The 22,892-nt window shown below is 37.8% G+C and overlaps 2 protein-coding genes across 9 annotated transcripts in view; one reads left to right on the top strand and one right to left on the bottom strand.

Annotated features, from left to right (window-relative positions):
• SENP7 (SUMO specific peptidase 7) overlaps positions 1 to 9,380 on the bottom strand; it is a 156,622-nt gene extending 147,242 nt beyond the window's left edge. For all 6 annotated transcript variants that reach the window (XM_082460340.1, XM_082460341.1, XM_082460345.1 and 3 more), the window contains exon 1: positions 9,267 to 9,380. In XM_082460340.1, the coding sequence (XP_082316466.1) occupies positions 9,267 to 9,306 (40 nt within the window). In that variant the 5' untranslated portion in view covers positions 9,307 to 9,380. The remainder of the gene's footprint in view (positions 1 to 9,266) is intronic.
• Positions 1 to 20,891, top strand: part of LOC309660004 (putative protein ARB2BP) — a 302,775-nt gene extending 281,884 nt beyond the window's left edge. The window contains exons 2-4 of one of the 3 annotated variants that reach the window (XM_082460471.1): positions 1,688 to 9,224; positions 10,239 to 10,356; positions 19,403 to 20,891. In XM_082460471.1, the coding sequence (XP_082316597.1) occupies positions 8,884 to 9,224; positions 10,239 to 10,356; positions 19,403 to 20,497 (1,554 nt within the window). In that variant the 5' untranslated portion in view covers positions 1,688 to 8,883 and the 3' untranslated portion in view covers positions 20,498 to 20,891. Of the gene's footprint in view, positions 1 to 1,687; positions 9,369 to 10,207; positions 10,357 to 19,402 lie in introns of those variants that run through there. The other 2 variants (XM_082460472.1, XM_082460470.1) reach the window with 2 other exon arrangements.
• The last annotated feature ends 2,001 nt before the right edge of the window (positions 20,892 to 22,892 follow it).

Raw genomic sequence — 22,892 nt, 5'->3', positions numbered from 1 at the left:
TTTTCAATAAAATAGCATTTCTCAGACTACCAAAAATATATAACATTTAGATAAATGGTAAGAAAACCTTTCTTATATAAATTCACTTTCTAGTCAACTTTCAATTTAATAAAACATATGTATTTTTTAAAAAGGAATATCAGTTGCTTAAATCACAGACAGACTCATTGAGTTAAAAATGCTTCTATCTGGGCTTCCCTGGTGGCGCAGTGGCTGAGAATCTGCCTGCCAATGCAGGGGACACGGGTTCGAGCCCTGGTCTGGGAAGATCCCACATGCCGCGGAGCAACTAGGCCCGTGAGCCACAACTACTGAGCCTGCGCGTCTGGAGCCTGTGCTCCGCAACAAGAGAAGGCCGCGGTAGTGAGAGGCCTGCACACCGCGATGAGGAGTGGCCCCCACTTGCCGCAACTAGAGAAAGCCCTGGCACAGAAACGAAGACCCAACACAGCCAAAAATAAATAAATAAAGTGTAAAATTAAAAAAAAAAATGCTTCTATCCTACTTTGCAGAATGTTTTTGCACATTTCTTTTAGTTACTACTATTGTGACTTCCCAAAATTTTAGGGGTTTTATAACTGAGTTGCTCCATCTCATACTAGATTGGTAATGGAGCATTTTAATAAATGATGCACCGCTGCTTGTGACTGTCTGGTATAGCACAGTGCTCTAGAGTAAAAATATTAAAGTCCAACAACCTAAATTTATATCTTGGCTTACTAGCTGTGACTTCTCTGAAACTCAGTGTCTCACCTCTAAAAAGGGGAGAATATCCAGCTTTTCAATTGCTAAGATTAAAGTGACATAGTCTAGTCTCCCAAAAGAAATAAAAGCAAAAATAAACAAATGGGACCTAATCAAACTTAAAAGCTTTTGCACAGCAAAGGAAACCATCAACAAAACGAAAAGACAACCTACAGAATGGGAGAAAATATTTGCAAACGATGTGACTGACAAGAGCTTAATTTCCAAAATATACAAACAGCTCATACAACTCAATATAAAAAATAAATAAATAAAACAAAACCACCCAATCAAAAAATGGGCAGAAGACCTAAGAAGACATTTCTCCAAAGAAGACATGCAGATGGCCAAAAGGCACATGAAAAGATGCTCAATGTCGCTAATTAATACAGAAATGGAAATCAAAACCACAATGAGTTATCACCTCACACCAGTCAGAATAACTATCATGGAAAAGTCTACAAATAATAAATGCTGGAGAGGGTGTGGAGAAAAGGGAACCCTCCTACACTGTTGGTGGGAATGTAAGTTGGTACCACCACTATGGAAAACAGTATGGGGGTTCCTTTAAAAACAAAAAATGGGTACTTCCCTGGTGGTCCAGTGGTAAAGAATCCTCCTTTCAATGGAAGGGACATGGGTTCAATCCCTGGTTGGGGAAATAAGATCCCATATGCCACAGGGCCACATCTACTGAGCTCGCATGCCTCAACGAGAGAGCCCACATGTCACAAACTACAGAGTCCACGTGCTCTGGACCCCACACGCCACAACTACAGAGCCCACATGCCCTGGAACCCACACACCACAACTAGAGAGAAGAGAAGCCTGAGCACCACAACAAAGACCCCACATGCTGCAACTAAGACCCAACACAGCCAAAATAAATAAATAAAATAAATATTTTTTTTAAATAATTAAAAAATAAAAACAAAAAATAGAGGGGCTTCCCTGGTGGCGCAGTGGTTAAGAATCCACCTGCCAATGCAGGGGACATGGGTTCGAGCCCTGGTCCAGGAAGATCCCACATGCTATGGAGCAACTAAGCCCATGCGCCACAGCTACTGAGCCTGCGCTCTAGGGCCCGCGAGCCACAACTACTGAAGCCCGCGTGCCACAACTACTGAAGCTCACGCGCCTAGAGCCCGTGCTCTGCAACAAGAGAAGCTACTGCAATGAGAAGCCCATGCACTGCAACGAAGAGTAACCCCCGCTCGCGGCAACTAGAGAAAGCCCGCACGCAGCAACAAAGACCCAACGCAGCCAAAAATAATACAATAAATAAATTAAATTAAAAAACAAACAAACAAAAAATAGAGCTACCGTGATTCAGCAATCCCACTCCTGGGCATATATCCAGAAAAGACGAAAACTCTAATTCAAAAAGATACATGCACCCCAATGTTCATAGCAGCACTATTTATAATAGCCAAGACACGGAAGCAACCTAAGTGTCCATCAACAGATGACTGGATAAAGGAGATGTGGTGTGTGTACACACACACACACACACACACACACATATATATATATATACACATACAACGGAATATTACTCAGCCATAAAAAAGAATGAAATATTGCCATTTGCAGCAACATGAATGGACCTAGAGAATATCATATTAAGTGAAATAAGTCAGAAAAAGATAAATATTATATGATATCACTTGTATGCAGAATGTAAAAATTAATACAAATGAATCTGAATACAAAACAGGAACAGACTCAGACACAGAAAACAAACTTATGGTTACCAAAGGGGAAAGAGAGTGGGCGGAACGATAAATTACAAGTACGAGATTAACAGATACAAACTACTACACATAAAACAGATTTACTGTATAAAACAGGGAACAATATTCAATATCTTGTAATACCTATAATGGAAAATAATCTGAAAAACATATATATAGCTGAATCACTTTGCTGTACACTTGAAACTAACACAATAAATCAACTATATTTCAAAATAAAGGGAGATCGTCTATATTAAAGTATTTAGAGTATGTCTGGCAAATACTGCAAAATAAATAACTATTATTATTACAATATTTTATACTAAAATACCCCTCTTTAAGAAAGCTTAATGTATTTACATTAGCATACAGAAAAATCGCTCTGATTATTCCCATTATATATATATATGTCAAATAATCAGAAAGCATGACTTTTTCCCAAGGAGCTTGTGGAACCGTTCATTCACATATTACATAAACATTTATTTTAAATAACAGTAATTACCATTGCCAGGCACTATGCTAAGTACTTTACACAAATTATTTTATTTAATCTTACAAAAGTCTTGTGAGTTCAGTAATGGCATTATCTCCATTTTATAGATGAAGAATTTAGGTTTGAAAAATCCAAATAACTTGCCCAAGGTCACCATGTTAATCCATCACTGGTCTGATTCCAGAGGTGGAATTCTTAACCAGAACACTCTAGGCATGCTGGATGCTATGAGGATAGGAAATGAATAAGACAGTCCTTGTCACATAGTTAACAGTATAACAGCAGAGATTAAACAATTCAGCAAACTAGAATATATGATGGAATCTGGTGAACATCAAATAAGAGGTGCAAACACCCATGGAAGTTCAAAAATAGGAATATTTTTTAAGTTTGAGTTAATTAGGAGATAGTTCTTGAAAAGGCACAATTGAACTGGGCTTTGAAGTAAGTTTTAGATAACAAGTTTTAGACAGGGAGAAATGGGTGGAAGGACAGTGCAACGCTAAGTGCAGCCAAGAAGTGAGTTATCAATATAGGTACATGTGATGAAGCAGCTCACATTAGCCAGCCTCCTAAACTATTGAAGACTCACATTAGAGTTATATATCTGAGAGGCAGGTTTGAGACAGCACCATCACAGCAAAGTTCCAGTCTGAATCTTTAGAGCTACTCAGTCCTATACATAACCCACTCCCTGTGTTACCATATCCCCCCTCTAATCTACTTTCCAATCCTCTGCCTTCTATCACCAGGCCTGGGAATCACATTCACCACCCTAGATTTCAATCCCTACAGCTTATTACCTTGCTATTCTCTCATCTCTTAGGTAATGCCACTCTACCCTTTCCACTACATTCTTTTTTTTTTTAATTTGACCCTTGAGTACATGTCTTTTTAATATTCTCTGTTTTGTTTTCCTTTTTATTGAGGTATAGTTTTCATCTACACTCTTCTCTAGCTCTTCCCCAGCCCACCAAATTCCTTTCCAAAGTCAATACAATTTCCTTAAATTCTGAATCTTCTCCTTGAACATTTCCTCCACCTTAGTTTAACTGAACACTTTTTATTACATAAATTATACATCATACATCTTTTTATTTACTACACTATTTTTTTAAGACTCTCTCAAGAAGAGTCTTCTCCCACTTACAAAAACAGGGGAAGGGATTAACAACCTCCTGCCCCAGCCACCACTTCCAATTAATATTCATCCTTATTGCAATAATTCCTCCTTTAAAATTCCCAAAACTTGTATGTATTATTACCTCACCCATATTGTAATTGCCATGTACTGACCCAAGACCCTCTCCAACATTCCTAGAATATTCTGATACTTGATTCATAGTTTTCCTCTCTATCATTAAAACCTACCATCATACTGAAGCTCTAAAACTTTCATAAATCAAATCACTCAATACAATGGACTCATCTTAATTTACTCTAGTCCAACAAACTTCTTCACATCACATTCCCATTTCAACAACATGCATTCACAAATGGATTTAACAGAGTTACACTTCTCAAGCTCACAAATGTGAACCTCTCATTCTACAACATACTGTCCTTTAACCCTTCCATTTCCTCACTCGCACTGATCCCATTTTTTACCCCCACATCGTATAATACCCTTTAACCCTAAGTAAAACTAAATTCTTTTATTCCCCCCAAATTCTTGCTCCTAGACTGATTAGCACTGCTAAAGAAAGTCACATAATTGTAGTAACCACAACTGGTACTATCTACAGACTCACACGTGTTTTAACAAATACTTTTTCAAAATTAGTTAACAGCTCTTTTATTCATCCCTAATTGACCTCCTACTCTGTTTTGAGCTCCCAATACCACTTGAAAGTCCCTCTTTCTCAAAAGATGATCTTGCCTATTTCACTTAGAAGCCGTGATTGCAATATCCTTAACTTCTCAAAATTTATCTATATCTTTATCCATCTTCCCACCTTTATGCAAGTCTTATTTAACAAACTGTCCTGAGTCTATCCTCCCCCATTTCTTCTAAGACCTCACCCTATCAATTATCTCCTACCTGATATCGTTCTCTCTCCACTGAACCCTTTCCCATGCCATACAAACCTGATTTTTATAGTCTTTTTTAAATAATCCTTTCTACCTAATTTCATACTCAAGCTTGTTCCAAAATCTTTCCTTCACATCTCATCTTCTATTTCCTCACCACCACTCATTCATTTAGCCTCTTGAAATCTGGCTTTTGTCCCTACTGCTCTACTAAAATCAGTGGTAAAAAAAAAAGTGACCTACTAATTGCCAAATCCAGCATCCTCATACTGCTTTAACTCTCTGATTTACATTGCATTCACTCTCCCTTGCTTCCCAAACCTATCAAACTCCTTCTAATCTGCCTAACTGCTCACCAGTGTCTCTTCCTCCTTACTTTGAAATTAAATATATGTGATTCAAGACTTTTCTCACTGCATACTTTTTCTGTGGGTAATTCTATCCATTCCAATGGCTTCAGCTAACATCACTGCAAATAAAGTAGTTTTACCATGATTAATTGTAGATTCTGGTTTTGAACTTCAATTATGGTTCATCAGACACTGCATAATATGCAGCCATCACCTAGACCTACTGAAAAAAGAAAGGTGTATCATCATGGGACACTAGATCCTCAAGCTGAAACTGGGGAAGGAGGGAAGAGTTTCAAAATCAAGCAAGTCTGAAAAACAATGCACATTCAGTCAATCTCTTGGAGAGGCAGAGGTACAGTAGCATAGCAAAAGCTCTGAAAAATCCTGCAGTAAATAGTATCTTCTTATAACTACAGTTGTCCCATTTATTTGTCCATGAAACCTTTTTTCCAAGTAAGGCTCACTAACATCCTATGACAGTAAAAAAGATTAAAATTATATGTTTTGTAATCAGAAAGACCAGATTTTGAATCCTGGTTCTGCTTCTTGTATTGCTAACAGTTGCTTACCCTCCCTAAATTCCAGGTTCCTCATCTGTATATCAGAAATAATAATAACCACCTCAGAAGGTTTTTGAAAGAATTATAACGTCTGTAAAATTCTTAGCACGCTGTTTAGTACCTAAGTACTATAAAAAATTATCTATCCTTAACTGCAAATGAGAATGAACACAGATCTCCAAGGCTGTTGCCTGAACAGTTGATAACTTGAAATTTACATCAACTTCTCTGTTTTAATTCAAAAATTCATTTGGAAGTTGTGATCTATGACTCTAATATATCTGTTATACTTCTGTTGTTGTTGTTAAACATTTCTAATGGTCATTCTCCCTTGAATGACCCATGCACTTTATTATTTCATTCAACTGTCACTAGACCTGTCTCTGGTGCCAATAATTTTTTATCTGTGTCCCCATCTAATTCACTGCTTTGATATGCTGGAAACCTGGAAATAAGATATTCATCTTTATTGGGGTAATAAATAACTTAAACACATAGATTCAATATAATAGGAAGAAAGCCTTCAGAAGCTTCTCATGAGTGAACTTTAACATACAAACCATGTGATTTCTCCTCTCATGCTTAGAGGTGTTTTATGCTTGATTCCTGATTCATGGTCACATTCCAGAAAAGTAGGGTAATCAGAGTTTTTGTGGTTCTTCTACTTACAGAATTTTTCTTTATTAACTCATTTTAAACAATAAACGCAATGCATGTTAACATAACTAAAATATTTTTTAAATAACTTTAGTTTCAAAACATTGAGAAGAATGGCATTATTTTACTTTTTGCAACTCTCTTTAACATCTGACTTAATAAAAGACAGATGATTTCCTCTATATGCTTCTGCATTCAATTTGCTGTGATACATGTCATGTAGCCTCTGGAAAACTGTCCTGTACACAGGTAGAAGATTAAGAGGGAAAGGCAAACAATGTCTTAAAATTATGAAAAATGGTGTAAGCTCACAGATCCAAAAGGGACTCAGGGAACCCAGAGGTTCCCAGACCATACCTTGAGAACCAGTGCCTAAAACAGATACAGCCATGCCAGAAGCCATCCAACTCCTACAGTTGTCAGTTACGTGAGTCCACAAATGCTTGTTTTTTTGTTTAGCTTAAACCAGCTGGAATTGGGTTTCTGCTACTTGCAACTAAAAGAGTTTTGAGCAATACACTATGCAACCCTTCATAGTTCTTCCTTGTTCAGGAGAAAGTTTAGGAAAACTTACTGCGGTCTCACAGAGGAAACTTGAAACTTCATGTCTTGTTTTCTCTCTCTACTGCTACCCGCCTTCCTTATACCTCTAACTTAGAATTCTTCCTGTTTTATTAATCAAAATTTTACCTTTGGGTACTTATGAAATTCTCACGACCATAAATGTCACTTCCAGTCATTCAAGTTCCAGTTAGCAACCCTCCTAATGAAATGGCAACTGCATGCACACAAATGTCACAAAGAATTCAGAAGCCCTTTAAGCCAACTGATTGTTCTATTTCTGAGAATCTATGTGAGAAAATTAAATATACACTATTAAGAAAAGAATCATTCTTAAAAATTAATATTCATCTCTTAAAACCAGATGAATACTGGAGAACAGCTAGTTAATATTAGATCTGAGAATGGTTTTTACTATACATTAACAATTACTTTTCAGAAAGGACAGCTCCAAAAGGGAAGTCAGCAGAAAAAGAAATCCTCTCCAGAGGGATAGCTCACATAAATATCAACGTCTTTTAAGAATTAACAATTTTACTCTCAAATTTTACTTCCCACAACTACTTGCACCAAATTAACTGTAATAAATAGATAAATAAATCTAATTGTAACCAGGTAAAGAGGATGGGATTTGCTGAAGGACAAGGCTAATATCTTGCCCTTACCCCCAAAACAATGTACTAAGCCAAGGAGAAATGCATTTATTGAAAAAAGGCTGTGCATGTTAAACTGAGGTATTATTACCCCTAAAGTTCTGTGTGAGGAAGCACACAAATGACACCAGATAAACATTGTGCATATTCCTTATGTGTCAATTTCACTTGAAGGTTTTAGGGGAGAAAAAAGTATATTAAAACAAACACCGATCTATTGGAGGCATATACATACATACATATGTGTGTATATATGTATATATATAATACATACACATACTTTCAACGGCAAAGAATATCTCTAGAATACACACACACACAAATGGTAATACTGGTTGCTTATGAAGAGGAATTTCAGGTTTTCAGCTACTTCAGGCAATGTCCCGGAGATCCATGTTCACTCTCCTTTGCGGCCAAAAAAGTTTGAGGCACACTGCCACAAGGGCACGCCTAAATAAATTTAGAATTGTCTAAATAGACTGCATAGACTGTCTATGCAACAACAGACGGCACAATAATAAATAAGAAAATGAAATGAAATAATTGATTCACTGAATGTTAGTGTACTAGAGTGTAAGCTTATTAAAGAGCCCTTGTTCCCTCCTCCTCTGGTAAGTCCACAGGACTTAACACAGAAACTGCGGTACCCTTAACGGATGAGATCTTTGACAAAAACTTGCTGACTGGGAGGGGCTCGACCTCGCGTCTTACAACTCCACTTTTGTATTTCTAAGATGTAGTACCCAAAACTGAAGAGTCATTTAAGCCGCAAAACAATTTCAAAAACAAAAACGCGCTGAGAATAAAAACACAACGAAACATGGCTTCAAATCCTTTGTTCGACTTTTGAATCGCTTTTGGAAGAAGGGGGTGGCTAGAAAAGAAAAAGGTTATTAAGCGGGCCGGCTCAGAAGACCAAGCAAGACACGTTGTTTGCAGCACTTAGACGAGGAACGAAATGTCAATTAACATGCCCCGCCTTTCCTTCTTCGCTGCTTTTACCTGCCAGGAGGTACAGGGGGGGGAGAAAGAGCCAAAGTCGAGAATCAAAGGAAGAGAGGAAAGTAGGACCAAGACGCTGAGAAGCTGGAAATGAAACTGGAACATTGGTGGAATTACGAAGAAGGCGTGGCAGGAGAGCGGCAAGCCAACCGGGAAGAGCAGCAGGCCGATGAGACCCAAGTAGGGTGCTCGCGGGAGAAGGACGAAAATGAAAGGGGTGACGGGGTGAAGAGCGGCCGAGGCTTTGATGACAGCTCGGAGTGGGTCTTCGACTCGCAGGGGCCCGAGAGACCCGGGAACCTTCCATTGTGCGCGCCCCTCCACCCCACTCCACTCCCCACTCCCCTCACCTCCTCCCCTCCCCCCCGCCCGAGCCCTCGCAGCTCCGGGCCGCAGCACCCGTCGTCGCCTGTTCCCCCCCTTTGCCCGAGGTAGGAGACAATATGCTCAGCCCTCCTCCGACCCTTTCTCACCGGATGAAGATCGCCGTCGCCCGGCCTTCCCCTTGTCCATCTTCTCCTCCTCCTGCTGGAATCGCAATCGCTGTCACCTCAAGACCCCTCAGGCTGGGGAAGGTAGGGGGAGGGGAGAGGGGGAAAAAAAAAAAAGCCAGGAAAATGTGAACTGCGCTTGCGCAAGAGCCGTCGCCGGCCCTCAGACCGGAAATTAGCCACCCCTCCCACCTCCACCCGGAAATCACTTTCTGGGAGTAGTTTTCTCTGCGGGCTACCGGCGCAAGTGCTTATTAAGTGACGCTTTTTTCGTTATCTTATCCCCTGTTGGAAACTGAGACTTGGTGCTAGGTTTTAGCCCGAGATCGTCAAGGCTTTGTTGACTTTGAAGATTAAGTTGACTAAAAACTAAACCGGGGAAACTAGGAATTCCTCCACTTCACTGAATCCCACGAGGGTACCCCGGAAATATGAGAACAAAACATTAGTCCTTTTGTGCTACTACTTTCCTCATGGACTCTCTCATATATTTGTCCTCAAGGCGCTTCCTCAGACTCAGAAAAAAAGATTTTAAGACGACAAAAATCAATAGCCTAGCTGCTGATTTAGCAGTTGGAGTGGAAATCAATTAGGTCAGCTGAGGAGAAAATGTCAGAGTAATAGGATCTCTTCAAAATTCAAACTCACCATTTTTAAAGGCCAGGAAAAAAGATAAGCTGCAGCTCAATTTTTTAAAACATAAAATGCTGAGATGCTAGAAAGTGGGTGGGTGTAAACGAATTTGTGCCGCTAATTTTTATTACAGTACTTAAAGGAATAACCCTGACCTCGAACTCAACTAGTACTTGTAGACTGATTTTTTTTTTTAGTGCTTTCATAGGACCCATCAGTTTAGAAAACTGTCGTACTTTATTAGCCATAATGTACATATTTGAATAACTTTTTTTTTTTTACTGTGTAAGCTTTAATCACAATAAGTTTAACAAAATTCAGCAGAGCGCTCCAGAGGCAAAATGATACTGGAATGTTCCAACAGTTTAACATCCGCTTGTCCTCCCCCATTTTACCAAGGCCGGTAAAGGGACTCGTCCAACTCACTACCAGAGCCCAGGTTCGTGCTTCTTGAGCCTTGCTTCTTAATTACAGTGTGGCCTGTGCGGAGCTAGAAGTAAGCCTCCAGGTGATGATGCCTATTGGGCCGGGGGGAGTGTCTTACAGGGCAGGAATGGCTGAAAAGCAGAAATATTTCAGGGCTTGATGAGAATGAAATTCACTACAAGGATTTCATTTAGAGGCTCTAGTTTATTTCTGTTTAACAAATAAAAACACTACCTACTGAAAAATATCTGAATTTTAAGTTTCCTCATAAATCAACTCTTTTAATTGAATGATTTAACTCAAGAATCATACTGGCTCAATTCATCAGCCAATATTATAGGAAACAAACTAACTGCAAATGATGGAAATAGAGCTAAGAGATGGAAACATAAAAAAGGAAATTGTAAGTAGGCCTAATCCATTTCAGTCCAAACTGACAGCTTCCTTAAAAGAAGTTTTAAAGTTTAGCAGTAAGAGGTGAACCTGTGAGAAATGAAATTATAAGAAATAATCATATCATTCAGCTTGCAAATATGTCATTTAAACTTGTCATTGAACCAAATACAGCATTTCTGCTAATAAAGACTTAGTGGGTCAGTTTGTTTCTTTGAATTGGAGCTGGTTTTGAATAACATATTTGAAGATAAATGGCCTTTAAGCTCAAGAATTTTAAATTTGCTTTTTATTTTCAAATTTGCTTTTTAAACCAGTATTTTTATTGTTTTAGCTTTAACAATCTCTACTACATAGTTGACTGTATTGCAAACAACTATAGGACTAAAAAGTTCAGTTTTTTACTTTTGAGGGAATCATTTAACAACCTTACTTTTCCTTTTATGAAAGACTAATTACACAATCTTTTATAGTGTTTTATGATGTTCAGGAGAAAGCTTCCTTATTTTAAAATAAGGAAGAAAGACCAAAAAAAGTGAATGATTCTCTTCTCTTAGTATGTTTGTAGATAAGGTCATTTCTTTTATGTATGTTTAGCTCACACTGTATAGAGCCTTTTAAATTAAGATTATTTGAGATTAGAAATTCATCAGCCCAGTATTTTATAGGAGAGGATGGAATGGTTTGATCTTAATGATTATGGGTCTTTATTGAGTGTTAAAAGTGCATATAAAGTGTTTAAGTTAGGTATTCATTATATTTTTGTTTTGACTAACTATACTAACTATTAAAAGCAGTGGGTATGGTTTTTTAGTAGTTTCAAGACATAGTGGCAGTGTGAAATTGATCAACCCTTTATTTTACCCCTTAATTAACAATTTCTTTGAGGAGAGCTTAACGAAATCTAAAAAAAGACCCTTCTCTTCACAGGTGAATTAACTTTAAGTACAATCTGAGTATAAACAGGTTTGGTTGGGCACTGGGTACATCTTGACTTCCTAAACTGTTTTAGAAATTAAAATCTGGAATTCCTTACCATGGGCTCCTGGAAAGCCTAGATTTTGCAAAGATATTTGGAGCACTCTGTCATGTTGCTATTAGCCTCATTTTTGTTAGTAGTTGAATCTTATCCTTAAAATATTGAGAATTCTTATGTGAAGAATTTTTCTTCTAGATATAAAGGAAGTAACACATGATTCATGAAAAATGACTATAGGTTTTTTTGTTTCAAGGATATCTTCCTTTTTAAGACAATGAGCAATTTTAACTGCACTACAGTATAATAGCCTATTCCTAGAAGTTATGAAAACCTGCAGTAACTTGAGGTATTTAAGCAGGAGATGGGTAATCTCTTGTCCAGGAGGCTATAGGACAGACCTTTAATAACCTAAGTTCCTTAAACTGTCATTTGGCTCTGGGGCTCAGCCCCAGGTATCCTGTACATACACCACTATCTTCTTTTTCGGTTTTTATGTTAGATTAATATATTTTTTACAGAAAAAATTATATTTGTATTAACTTCATGGCATACCTCTCTAATAACTTTTTTTCTGATTTTTTTTGGCTGCATAGTCTTTGATTTGCTCTTCATTTTTTTTTAATTGTGGTATAGTTGATTTACAATGTTGTGTTAGTTTCAGCTGTATAGCAAAGTGATTCAGTTATACATACATATACATTTTTTTTTAACTCATGCATTCAAATTTATTTTGCTCTTAATGAGTAAGGTACAGGGGCAACAGTGTTGAGCTAAGGACTGAAATTAGTGGGGTTGACTCTCTGGACCTCACAGGAGTGAGGGAGCTCCTGGAAGGCAGGTACTATGTGTGTCCCCAGCATCTGGGACAGGGCCTGGTGTCCCAGACCCAGCTGAAGATTGAAAACACGGTATACACCTATTTTTTTTTTCAGATTCTTTTCCCTTATAGGTTATTACAACATACTGAGTATAATTCCCTGGGCTATACAGTAGGTCCTTGTTGGTTATGTTTTATATATAGTAGTATATATGTTAATCCCAAACTCCTAATTTATCCCTCCCCCCAACACTAACTTCTTTAGAGTGTTCTGTCTTAAAATGTGGTATTTATTTAGCATTTCTATGCCTTAATACATTTGGTTGATTTTAATAGAAACATTTCATTTTATGTTACTATTTAGTAAAATTGAAGCTTTAGGTAGTTTCATCGTCTTTATCCTTTATCTTTTGGTACCCACTTACCTCTGAATAATCCCAATCAAGAAGCATAGGATCTAGGATTGGGCGAAGTCCGTAAATCCAAAATCTAGCTGTCAGAATTTCAGTTTCCCAGGAAGGCATATCAAGTTTAAAAAAAAAAAAAAGAACAAAACTTAACTACTAAACTATAGGTCCTAGGGCTGTGTACGTAGGAGATAAAACCATAAAGAAATAGAAAGCATTGATTTCTAAAAAAGTCTGGAGTGCTTGCTCTTGGAGGGAGGGAGAGGGCACTTGAAGGCACTTTAGGGGGGGCTCGCAAAGCTAACCTGGGGTAGTTACAAGGGTGTCTTTATAATAGTTCACTAAATTAATTTTCTAAGAAACTTTCCTAGGAGATTCTGTTACATACTCAAATTTGGGCAACCCAAGATTTCTAACACCTGATTTTTTTCTTTCCATCACTAATATCCTATTTTCTGTCTTTGCCTCAGGTGGCTTAAATTAATCTTCTTTAGTCTTTCCTGGGGAGAGGTAGGCAGGGGGAAGAGATTTAGTTTGCTCTTCTTTGAATCTTTTACATATAAAATTTCATAAGCTCTATTATTTTCTACAATTTACTAAATGGAATTGTATACAGGCATAATTATTTTTCTGAAAAAACCCTCATAATTGCATTTATGTGTTGGGAAAATAAAAATAGTGCTGCTTTTTACCAAAACAGTAATTCTTAAAAGATGTTTTCTAGGGGTTTTTTTGTTTGGGTTTAGTTTGGTTTTCTAAATATATAAGTAAATAAAAACATGTTCATTGAAAAAAAGTATCTTTAGATATTTTTTCATTTTCTTAGTGAAGTATCACTCATTTGTGCTTCTTAATGTCATAGGATATACAACAGGACCTCTTTCTTAAATACACCAAAGGACTGTAATTACTGTAATAGGGTATATTACTGTATATCCTGGGGTTAGACCCTAACTTCTCAGGTTGTAAAATTATATTTTCATAAAAGCTTACTGATCACTTGTAAAGAATGTAAAATATTGTTAAATACAACCACTTTATGATCCTAGAGAAGGAGTTTGTTAAAACCAAAGTAAGCTAATTAAAATTATTTGCATCTGTGATTCTGTTGCCCCACCCACCCTCTTCTTGTCAAATTCATAGAAAGTAGAAAGATTTCCCAGGGGCTGCTGCTAAGGGGAAATGAAAAATCATAGCTTACTGGGTACAGAGTTACAGTTTTTCAAGATGAAAAATGTTCGATGGATGGATGGTATTAATGGTTGCACACAATGTGGGTGTACTCAGTGCCACTGAACTGCCCATGTAAAAATGGTTAAAACTGTAAATTTTTTAATGTATTTTACCACAATTAGTTAAATAATTTAAAATAATTATGTTTTGCTCTAGGCATGGCTATAACAGCAGTGTCACCACCTAATCCAGGTTACTAAAAGGACCTAACTTGAAATTCTTATTAATGATTATATACTCTTTTCCCTTCTTAAAATTTCATTCAACATAAAATGACTACATTATTCGATATAGAAAACTAAGTGACTAACAAATCCCCTCACAAAATTTTTGGTGAATGAATGAAAAATACTGTGCATTTTTAAAATCACTGGTAAAAAATGAATCTTCTCTCAGGTTTGTAGAGCTGCCTGAGTTATTTTGGGCATGTCAGTTTACCTTTGAAAGCCTCACTTCTCTATAAAATAAACATATTAGTTAAGAATATCAATAAAATCCCTTGCAGCTCTGACAAGCTTATTCTATTTATTTATTTATTTATGGCTGAGTTGGGTCTTTGTTGCTTCACGCGGGCTTTCTCTAGTTGCAGTGAGTGGGGGCTACTCTTCGTTGTAGGTGCGTGGGCTTCTCATTGCGGTGGCTTCTCTTGTTGCAGAGCACAGGCTGTAGGCTCCCGTAGGAGTTGTGGCTTGCGGGCTCTTGAGCACAGGCTGAGTAGTTGTGGCGCACGGGCTTAGATGCTCCGCAGCATGTGGGATCTTCCCAGACCAGGGCTCAAACCTGTGTCTCCTGCATTGGCAGGCGGATTCTTAACCACTGCGCCACCAGGGAAGTCTCACAATCTTATTCTTAAAACTAGGTTATCTTATTCCAACCCACTCTTTAGAAAACTAAGAATATAAAACAGTTTCTCTCCTTTATTTTAATGGACCATCTTGATTTGCAAAAGAGAAAATAAATATATATAGATGCATAGGATAGTCTCTAAGAATAATCACAAATCAACATTTATTAACTTTAGAATTATAGAAGGTGCCTCTATAATTTTTCAAAAGCTTTGTGTGCATCTTTCTCCTGTGTATAAAGCTAGAGGATTTTTCTCTTTACTTTCTTATGCCCTTAGCAAAAATTGTAAAATTCTAACAACAATGTTTAAGTGCCTACTATTCACCAGGCACTATTCCAAGAACTACTGAACAAGACAAAACAAAGTCCTTGTCTCTGCTGTCATGGAACTTTTTTTTTTTTTTTTTTTTGGCCGTGCCTTACGACATGTGGGATCTTAGTTCCCAGACCAGGGATTGAACCCATGCCCCCTGAAGTGGAAGCACGGAGTCTTAACCACTGGTTTACCAGGGAAGTCCCAAACTTATATTCTAATGGGAGGGAACAGACAGTAAGCAAGTATATGTCAATTGGTAATAAGTGCAAAAAAAAAAAGAAAAGGAAGAAAACTGAGTGAACTGATGAGGATGATTATAATTTTTGTGACTTTCTGTTTGAATAAAAAAAAAAATTCCCCCAAAAAGAAATAAAAGAAAAGGAAGGAGGAAGGGAGGGAAAAAATGAAGCATCATAGACAGGGAGTAAGGAAGGATTAGAGGGGATTGCCCTTTCAGATAGAATGCTCGGAGAAAGTTTCTCTGATCAGGTAACAGGTGGGCAGAAACTTGAAGGAAATGAAGCCCTATAGATATCTAGAGGAAGAGTGTCCCAATCTGTGGGCATAGCAAGGGGGATGCCCTTAAATAGGAGCTTGCTTTACAAGTTGGCAGCAAAGAGGCCAGGTGTGGCTAGAGTGAAGTAAGCAAGAGAGTGGTGGGAAATGACACCTGAGAAAGAGCTAAGAGCCAGATGATGTAACTAGATGAGTAAGCAAGTGAGAGAAATGGAGGGAAATGACCTTGGAGAGCTAAGGGTCATGAGAGACCTTGTAGGCCATGGTAAGAACTTAGGCTTTTATTCTGAGTAAGAGGGGAGACAATGGAGCATTTTGAACAGGGGTGTGATATCCAATTTAGATGTTTTGAAAAGATTGTTCTAGCTGCTATGTGTTAAACAGACTACCAGGAGATAAGAGTTTATGCAAAGAGATTAGATAGGAGGCTTAATAATGAAGGTTAGTGTTGATAGTGACTTGCACTAGGGCTAGGGCAGTAGAGGTGGAGAGGTAACAAGTGGTTAGATTAGAGATATATTTCAAATAAGGGAGCCTACAGATTTGCTGATTGATCAGATGTGGAGTGTGAAAGAGAGAAAGGAAGGTTGCAGCACAAGCAACTGAAAGAATGGAGTTATTTATAAGATGGGAAAGACTAGAGGGAGAGTAGATTGAAGGGAGTGCTTTGGACGTGTTAAGTTTGAAATGGCTATTTGACATCCAAGTAAATATATCAGGTAGACAGCTAGATATGAGAGTTACAAGTTTGAGTATATTAACCAAGCAAAATATGCTACAATAAATTCTAAAGAATTGTCTACCTTTTCATTCTACAGGATACTCTGCACCTTGCTCCTGTTCACCCCACCTATACCTGTCCTTTATATATCTGTGTGCCATTTGGGTTTTCCAGTTTGCAAACTCCCATTCTTTTCCCCTGAGAATTGTTTCTCAAACAACTAGGTACAAAAGCACTTAAAGGTGAAAAAGAGTAACTGAATGCCATATACTATGTGCTATTAGAAAATACTCATTTTATTTTACTCTCTGATTGAAAGAAAAGTTAGCTAACAAGGTTCTTTAGTTCGTTGGTTTAGTTTAGTTTAGTTGGTTTAGGTTTAGTTCATTGAGTTTTAAATATTCAGTATCTTTCTCTTTATTTCAGTAGAGAAAAAGGCAGTTTCCAGCACAGCACCTGAATAAACAAAGTATTTTTAGATCTAAGAGATTACTGCTTTTCTGGGCAAACCTCCTCATCCATGCCAAAGTATAAAATAGACCCTCCTTTTTGGAGAGCAATTTGGCAATATCTGGTAAAATGGAAGATGCTGATATGACCTAGAAATTCCACTTCTAGGTATATTGCCTTAAGAAACTCTTGATATGTGCACAAAAATATGGCTATAAGAATGTTTGTTATAGCTTTGTTTATAATAGTGGAAAATTGGAGCAACCTAAATATTCTTCAACAGGAAAATGGTTAAACAAACCATGGCATATTCAAGCAATGGAACACTATAAACTGATAAAATGAATGACCTAGGACTATGTTTATTAATGTGGGTAAAAATCACAGTGTTGAGTGAATAAGGAAGGCTGGACAAGAGATATATGTTTTTATATTTCACACTTCTCAAAAAGGAAGATCATCCTATCTTTACAGAAACTTCCACGTGTGAGACAGTACATAAAATGGTTTTTACCTATATTAGTTAATTTAATTCTCACAGCAGCCTTGTGAAATAAATGATGTTATCCTATTTTGCATTTATGCATTCAAAAAATATTTATATAGTATTTGTCAGACACTGTTCCAAGTACTGCAGATACAGCAGTTAATTAAACAAAGTTCCTGTTCTCATAGAGCTTTTATTCTAGTGAGGGGAGACAGAAAATTTTTAAATATACAAACAATTATATATCAGGTGGTAATGTAGGCTATGAAGAAAAATAAAGCAGAGTAGCAGGATAGAGGGTAATAAGGATTGCTATTTTAGATAACATAAACTAAGACTCACAAGTTGAAGAAACTGAAACTCATAGAGGTTAAGAAACTTGCTGAAAGTCACTCAACGTAAAACTTGGAGCTAGGATTTAAACCTAAATCAATCTAATTCCAGAGGCTCCTATCTGTCATTTACACTCTAGGAAAATATATTAATTACATAATAGCACCTGAGATCAGCAACACCGTAGGGAAAAAAGTTTTTAAAGAATAGAGAGCAGTGTAGATAGGTTGGATGCTTTGAACAACCAAACACCTTCATAAAGTATTAATTGGGAATCAGGGAATAAGATTCAGAAAGTGAGAAAAGAGTTAAGAAATCAAAGCAAGCAAGCACCATTTTGATTTTGCCTTAAGCCTTGATAGCAGCTTGAGTGGCACTGAAAATCATTTTGAGTGCTATTTATTGGAAGTAGGTTGTGGTTGCCAGTGTGAGTGTTAAGAAATTAAGGAGTGAGAGTATTAATGAATTTGTTAAGAACATGAATTGGAGTCAGATAGCCTCGGTACCCAATCATTTATTTAACAGTTGTTTGGCACAAGCCACTTAACTTTTTTTGTTGTTTTTTGTTTGTTTGTTTGTTTGTTTGCCTCAGAATAGAGTCTATTTGAGATTTTTTTTTTCCAGGACTTAACCTTTCAAAGTCTTTTCTTTTCCCTTTGGGCTATGTTGACAATAACTAAGTTCACTTCTCAGTCACTTTCTTTATTTTCAAATATCAGAATAACCATATCTTCTATTAGTAGATAAATTGATCATCATCTACACGGCCTGGTTCACATTTCACTTCTACTGCCATCCCCTGCCATTTATTTAATAGCAAAAATGTTTGAATGCTTACTGTGGAGATAAAGACCAACCAAATGAGAAAAGCAAAACCTATTCATTCTGAGCTCACTATAGCAAGGGAGTCAGCCACCATCACTTGCATTTTGGCAGTGACTCAAAGGCAGGCAGAGGAGTGGGAAAGCTTTGTAGTGGAAAAAAAAGGGAAGGCCGCTGGTATGTCCTGACTGGACACTGTTGGCATGAGGAAGCTGAATGCAGGGTAACTAGAAGGGAGGCATCCTATGTGACTGTTTAGGGGTGCATATTGGCTTTCTCTGGTGGGTCCTAAGTTGGAAGCAGGGATAAAAATTAGGGAAGCTCTAAGTTATTAATCAAGTCTTGGCCATTTTGGACCCATTGTAACAGAAGTTATTGTTTGGCTTCTCAGATTGTCACTAGAGGTAGCAGTCTAACTTCCTGAGATTCTGACTTATAAGACTGGCTTCCTGGGCTGTTTATTGGATCAACAGATAAGGGATTGGCTTCCTGGGCAAGTTGCTGCAGGTTGTGGGTCAGAGTTCTGGTTTATATACGGTCTGGCCATTGCCATTTAGTGTATTCAGTTTCTCACTACTTTGCATCGTTCACAATTATTTTGAGTTAAAATCTTTACCATAATGTTAATGTCTTCTTAAAGTACTTAATTCAGTATGATTTCCCACAGGAAGACTTTAGCAAGATGAAATTTTTATTTTATTTTTTCTGGTACTGACATAATATTGCTTTTTACTTTCAGTGGTTACCAGTGACTCAGGAACTGAGCTTCCGAAAATTTATCGAACAATCTGATTTACTAGAGGAACTTAAATATGACTTCAATGAAAAAGCTGAATTGAGACACACTGAGACACATAGGCCTTTTGTCTTTAACTATTATAAAAATGTCCTGGAGAGGAATAGCAAGCGCTACCAGGCCCTTGGCCATTTGCTTGAACAATACATTTATGAACTTTTGGAAAAAGTGTGCAAATTACAAAAAGTATATATCCCACCAGAGGCTGATAAGGAACCAAGAAGCTTCTTTTTCATGAGTGAGAGAGCATTAACAAATCATCATTCTGCTCTTCTTGTCCTTCTTCAAGACCGTGGGGTCTTTAGAGCTGGTCAGTGGAGTCAGCAGGCAGTAATACATCATGGTCTCCAACATGGAAGTCAGATACCATGTATTCAAATGGCATTGCAGGCACATTATGATGTAATTGTGCTAAACCCCAATGACAATTTTGTGGACCTACAGACAGAAAAAGAGTGGAAAGGCCTTTTAACACAAAATGTTGAGTCCTCTTCCAGAAAAATGGTTCAGACTGAGAACTTTTTATCTCTCCAGCAGTCTCTCCAATGTATTCCAAAAAGATGCAGCAACACTCCTGAAGAACACATGGCTTATATTTGGGATTACTTCATTTCAAAGGCTGAAGGCAAGGATGTTGCCTTCATTGTACATGGTTATGGAGGCTTGGTTTTTATGGACTTGCTTGTTCGTAGAAAGTGGGAAGTAATGAGCAAAGTATATGCTGTTGCACTTATTGACTCTGAACATCACGTGGGACACCAGCTGGGGAGTGACATCCAGTTATTAGCATGGATAAAGCACCACTGCCGTGAATGGGTGACAAGTCCAAAGCCTTTGGATAAACCTGCAGCTACTGTTTTGAAAAAGGAGTTTCCCATGGTTTCTGCTGGTACAGAAAAACACAACTTAGCCCCTTCCTCTAGCCTTCAGTCAATTTTTAAATACTTTAGAAAAGCTTTGAAAGCCAAAGCAGCTATTAATTTCTCTCGAGTGCCCATAGTAACTAGAAGCTCCACAAAAAGAAAGCAAAGTGCTTAAGTTACTTTTTTGCCATCTAATATTGTTTTGTCCCACTGAAACTTTGCTAATGTAGATGCTAGAAGAAAAAGAATACTTCTAACTCATAGGCAGTATGTTCTGGCTTGAAATTTGATTTGTTAACTTTTTTAAAAAGTGAGTATGTTCTCTTCAGTAGCCTACTGATGAACCAGGAAGTCAGTCAGTACTATCATTAATATTTTACAGTATTAGTCAAATTAAGAGTAGTCTAGTTAGAGGATCTTCTTTTGAAAAGATTTCTCAGTTTCATAGAATGACACCAAAACTGTAGTTGATAGAAATTAAAGACTAAGTCAATCTTTGACTTCTGCATTATTAATGCTATATTAAAAATATAAGTGAACATAAAAATTAAACATCATAAGCAACTCCATTCTTTGTATGTTTGTGAGTTTTTTTGTTTAAGTTTGTTGATCTCGTGTGTGTGTTTACTCATACCTTCAGCTAATATTTGAGTGTCTACTATGTACTAGTCAATACTAGTGTTGGGCACACTGGCAAACAAGGCCAACGTTGCCTTTTACCTTATTTGGAGTTCACAATGAACAACAAATTGCAAGTGTGAAGAGTGTTAAGAAATAAAGGGTGTCATGGAACATCTAGCATGAGAGCTAATAGCCTTGGGGTTCAGGGAATACTCCCTGAGAAAATGATGCCTAGTTTGAAGAACAGTAGTAGTTATCTGGAAAAACGAAGTCATAGGCAAAGGAATCACATGTGCAAAAGTCCTGAGGCAGGAAAAAGAAGTCCAGTTCAGCAGGAACTAAAAGATTATGGGGGGCTTCCCTGGTGGTGCAATGGTTGAGGATCTGCCTGCTAATGCAGGGGACACAGGTTCGAGCCCTGGTCTGGGAAGATCCCACATGCCGCAGAGCAGCTAGGCCCGTGAGCCACAACTACTGAGCCTGCACGTCTGGAGCCTGTGCTCCTCAACAAGAGAGGCCGCAATAGTGAGTGGCCCGTGCACCGCCATGAAGAGTGGCCCCCGCTTGCCACAACTAGAGAAAGCCCTCGCACAGCAACGAAGACCCAACACAGCCATAAATAAATAAATAAATAAATAAATAAATAAATAAATAAATAAATAAAAAGATTATGGGGTAGTAGTGTTAAAGAAAAAATTATTCATGACATGCATTAAAGACAGTAAGGAAGATTTATTCAAAAGGGATTGCTGCAATGGGGGTTTTGTAGTAGGGGAGAGAGATTGGGCTCAACTCCAAACACAACAAGGACAAGGGTGGGGTGGGGCAGTTATAGCCAAGTAGCAGGGTGAGGGTCAGTGAATGGAAAACTACTAAGTAAAAACATTAGGGATAATAGATATTCTTGCTAGACTGACTCAACAGGATTCTTACTGAAGGTGGGCCAGGGGTGGTAAGATATTGACAGTGGAGGATGAGGAATTTTATCAGATATAATAGAGGACGTCCAGATACCAAAGGTGAGATTTTCACTAACTGACTGAGCAGAATTCCTACTAAAACTGGACTAAGCAGACCAAGGGCAGAGCCCAATGTCAGAGCCCAGTCAAGAGGAGGGCTCAGAGGAGCCAGACTCTGATTTGGTAAAGGAGAGAGGTTTTGTCTGTAGCTGCAAAGTTAAGTTAGAGAAATAAACAGGCAGCTTACTCAAGGCTGCAATGTCCACATTAAGAATTGTTACTTTAGGACTTCCCTGGTGGCGCAGTGGTTAAGAATCTGCCTGCCAATGCAGGGCACACGGCTTCAAGCCCTGGTCTGGGAAGATCCCACATGCCGTAGAGCAACTAAGCCCGTGCGCCACAACTACTGAGCCTGCGCTCTAGAACCCACAAGCCACAACTACTGAGCCCGCATGCCACAACTACTGAAGCCCATGTGCCTAGAGCCCGTGCTCCACAACAGGAGAAGCCACAGCAATAAGAAACCCACGCACCGCAACGAAGAGTAGCCCCTGCTTACCGCAACTAGAGAAGGCCCGTGCAGCAATGAAGACCCAACGCAGCCAAAAATAAATAAATTTTTAAAAAAAAATTTTTTTTACTTTATTCTAATGACAATGGAAGCCATTGGATGGTTTTAGACAGGAGAATATTATCAGATTTACATTTTATAAAGAATATCCCGATTGCAGTTTAGAGAATAGATTAGAAGGAGAACAAGCTTGGAAGCCAGGGGACCAAAATAATTTTGGCAGTAGTTTGAGAAATGCTTAATACTTTTTTTCAATTGAAGTGTAGTTGATTTACAGCATTGTGTTAGTATTAGGTATACAGCACAGTGATTCAGTTTTTTTGAGGATTATATTCCATTATAGGTTATTACAAGATATTGAATATAATTCCCTGTGCTATACAATAAATCCTTGTTGCGTCTCTATTTATGTATAATAT

The sequence above is a fragment of the Balaenoptera physalus genome, assembly GCF_965194825.1.
Source record: "Balaenoptera physalus genome assembly, chromosome: 4".
Taxonomy (NCBI): Eukaryota; Metazoa; Chordata; class Mammalia; order Artiodactyla; family Balaenopteridae; genus Balaenoptera; species Balaenoptera physalus.
Note: the sequence above shows the minus strand (reverse complement) of the source record. Positions and strands in the feature narration are given on the sequence as shown.